At 55.6% G+C, this 3,466-nt stretch overlaps 1 protein-coding gene across 1 annotated transcript in view; it reads left to right on the top strand.

The window, feature by feature from the left end:
• ANKK1 (ankyrin repeat and kinase domain containing 1) overlaps positions 1–3,466 on the top strand; it is a gene marked incomplete at its 5' end in the record, with an annotated part of 14,130 nt that overhangs the window by 8,041 nt on the left and 2,623 nt on the right. Inside the window, 5 exons of the mRNA XM_008591441.1 lie at positions 549–700; positions 959–1,008; positions 1,404–1,559; positions 2,284–2,402; positions 3,067–3,103. Of these exons, the coding sequence (XP_008589663.1) occupies positions 549–700; positions 959–1,008; positions 1,404–1,559; positions 2,284–2,402; positions 3,067–3,103 (514 nt within the window). The remainder of the gene's footprint in view (positions 1–548; positions 701–958; positions 1,009–1,403; positions 1,560–2,283; positions 2,403–3,066; positions 3,104–3,466) is intronic.

Genomic DNA, 3,466 nt, shown 5'->3' with positions numbered 1-3,466 from the left:
GGTGCAGAGTGTGTGGGAGGTGTCACATCTTTCTTATGTGCCACCTGATTCTTAGTCCCCAGCCTAGTTGGCCCTCGATAAATGGCCAGTTAGCAAATGAATGACTCAATGGATGGAAGCAAAGTGGGGGTTATTGTACATGGTGTAAGTATTTCAGGACCCGTGGAGGTGGGATGAACAGAATCTCACTGAAGATGGTAACTTGATCCATAGTCTTTCTGGATAAAGGCAACATGTACCGTGTACTCATCACATGCCAGGCACTATTCTAAGTGCTTTTTGCATATTTCCTCATTTAATGCTCATGATAGCACTATGAGTAAAGTACTCACGTTATTTCCACTTTACAGATGAGGAAACTGAGAGGATAAGTAACTTGTCCAAGATTATCTAGGTAGTAATAAGTGGCTGAGCTGGGAGACAGTACAGTAGAAAACCGCTGCACACTAAGGGACCAGGGAGATAGTGGGAGGGGTGAGAAACCAACGCAGCTTTCTGGAAACAAGACTCTACTGTGACCCTATCCCTTGCCTCTGGCTTTCTCCCAGATTTCAGACTTTGGCCTGTCCAAGTGGATGGAACAGACAACCAGGATGCAGTACATTGAGAGGTCAGCTCTGCGGGGCACACTCAGCTACATCCCCCCTGAGATGTTCCTGGAGAGCAGCAAGGCCCCAGGACCCAAATATGATGTGTACAGGTAAGAGGGAGGCTGGGCGCCGTGTACATACCCAGGAGGCAGCTCGTGGCCGCCACCTCGCCAAGCCCCTACGGCTCAAAGGGCAGGGCAGGGCAGAGTGGGACAGGGGTAAGGTCTGGCCCCTCCCTGCCCATGTGGGAGGGGGAGAGGTGGGAAGGACTCTGGTTGGAGAGACTTGGCCTAGGACTGTCGTCCGGAGGGCCTCCTGGCTGGGGCTGGCCAGCAAAGTCCCTTAGGGAGCGTTTTCTCCATCCACAGCTTCGGGATTGTCATCTGGGAGCTTCTCACTGAGAAGGAGCCGTATTCAGGTAGCAGGCGACTGGGGCTCTGTGGGCTGGGGCTCAGATGGGGTCCTGGAGGGAGCTATGAGAGGGCTGAGGGTTAGTGAGGGCAGAACAAGTGGCAGGTTTGGGTTGGGAGCCATAGCTACCCTGTCCGTCAGTCCTGCTGCCTTTGGACAGCAAAGGCCTGCAGGGTGGGGTCCTATCTGGTCTTGACCTGAGAAGTGGCCAGAGTGGACCAGAGAGACTCAGTTGCTCAAGTCAGACCTTCAAGTTGGTCTGAAATCTAGCTGTTTATTCGCCACGTATTTATGGAGCTCCAACTGTGTGCACACCTTGGTGGGATCCTCAGAGACTGCCCTCCTGCCCAGCCCCTCTGCCCCTGCTCCCAGCACCCACACAGCCCGGGCTGCCTCTCACAGGGTTCAGCATGATGACCATTATCATCCGGGTGGCTGCAGGCATGCGGCCCTCCCTGCAGCCTGTGTCCAGTAAGTGGCCAGGTGAGGCCCAGCAGATGGTGGACCTGATGAGGCGCTGCTGGGACCAGGACCCCAAGAAGAGGCCATGCTTTCCAGGTGGTCATCCAGCCCCACCTGCCCAGGGACTGGGAGCTGGGTGGGGCCAGGAGGGGAGATGACTGGGCCCCCGAGGCCACTACTGAGAGCTCTGCAAGACACTTGCAGCACTAGGGCCTGGAATGCCTTTTTAAGACAGAATCTGCATCAACGAGCTAGGAGGATGGCATTGGGAGTGAGAGCCAGCTGAGGATGGGGTCTGGGCTCTGTGTGTGTTAATGTGTGACCTATGGGAGGTGGAGTAGAAAACCCTCATTGCTGTTAGGTAGAAGCCACACATCTGGGCCTGACTCCACTACTGGGCTCTCCAGCTTGCCCTGGGTTCTTTCAGGGGTACAGTATCCACTTTTGTGAAATGTTCCTGGACCAGTGAGATCACAGGCCTGGAATGAACTGTGAGGTTATCGTCTTTTAGGGACTGTGAAAATGCACAGGTGTGTAAGTGTGAGCATCTTAGATATCACCCATTCTATGGAACACTGATAAATCCTCATCCTATGGAAAAGGACTCTGATAACTCAGAGGGTCAGGGACTTGCCATACGGGGCCCCGCTGAGCCGAGGCTGGGACCCAGGATTCTTGCCTCCTTGTGCACGTGTATGATTGTATGGGAACCCAGAATGGCTTTTGGTGAGGGGACACAGGAAATGTTAGGGTGTCTAAAACAGGGAAGGGACTTCTGCCAGCTCATTGCTTCCTTTCTTTTCTCACCCTCATGGAGCAGACATCACAGTTGAGACAGACATGCTGCTGTCCCTGCTCCAGAGTCCTGTGGCAGATCCAGAGAGTGAGACCCTGGCCAGGAAGGTGTCCTGCAAGCCATCGCTGCACCAGCCACGGGAGGTGGGTGTGGTGGGCTGGGCAGGCCTTGCCACTGTGCCCCAGAGCCTGCTGTATGGACTGTCGTGGTCTCTGGCAGGATACTGAGTATCCATGCACAGGCTTGTCCTTCACAAGGCCACCTGGCTGAGAGGGCACATGGGGACTGAAGGCCAGCCCACATTCTGCTCACCAAGCCAGGGAGCTTGGCTTGGGGCTGCCTCCCTCCAGATGGGACACCTTTTCCTAATTTGCACAAAGGTGCTCTGATGGCTCATGGTGGTCGTGGCTCAGAGCCCGGGGGAAGTACATGTGTGGGGTCCCAAGCCTTCACACCATGGGGTCAGCATCCTCCCTCTGTGCTCCTGTCCCTCCCCTAACACGGGAACCAGCCATGGGTTAGCGTGGTGCTAACCCACAGATCCACCCTGTAGTCCATGCAGCCCAAAGGGAAGGCAAGACCTTGAGCTGCCTCCTGGAAGGGTCTCTCCTGCTCAGTGTTTTCCTCTAAATGCAGCTGGGGGTAGCAATGGCATGTGGGGGGGGGGGGGCTCTGCAGCACAGGGTGGGATGTGAGACCTGACAGGTGATGGGCGAGTGCTGGAGAGAAGGAAGAGGGGAGGACCGCACAGGCCAGCACTGCCCCACTGACCTTCCCCTGTTGTGTCTACTGGTTCTGCCTACCCAGGTCAGTGAGGAAGTCGGCCAGGAGCTAACGGACAGCGGTGAGTCCAGGGTGCCACGGGTGGGACCCGAGGATTCACAGCAGAGGAGAAAGTGGGATCAAACCGTGCCCATTCCCCATCCGCCCTGGCCCCTGTCCTCGTCCCCAGGCTAGTCACACACCCCGGGGTGGTGGGGTGCTTTCCTAGCACCCAGCTGTGTGTTCTCGAAGTGCCTTAGGGGTCCTGATTCTGCCTTCCCTTCAGGTCTGTGTCCTTGCCAAAGCAGATCCCCCTTCCTGACCTGAGAGGTGGAGCATTGGTTCTCAGTGCTGGGTTCACATTAGGGTTACCTGGGAAATTTTAAAAAAGAAAAAGAAAAAAGGAATAGAGATGCCTGGGGCCAACCCTGGACTAATTAAATCA

The sequence above is a fragment of the Galeopterus variegatus genome, unplaced genomic scaffold, assembly GCF_000696425.1.
Source record: "Galeopterus variegatus unplaced genomic scaffold, G_variegatus-3.0.2 Scaffold6915, whole genome shotgun sequence".
Lineage (NCBI taxonomy): Eukaryota > Metazoa > Chordata > Mammalia > Dermoptera > Cynocephalidae > Galeopterus > Galeopterus variegatus.
This window is presented reverse-complemented; position numbering and strand designations above follow the sequence as displayed.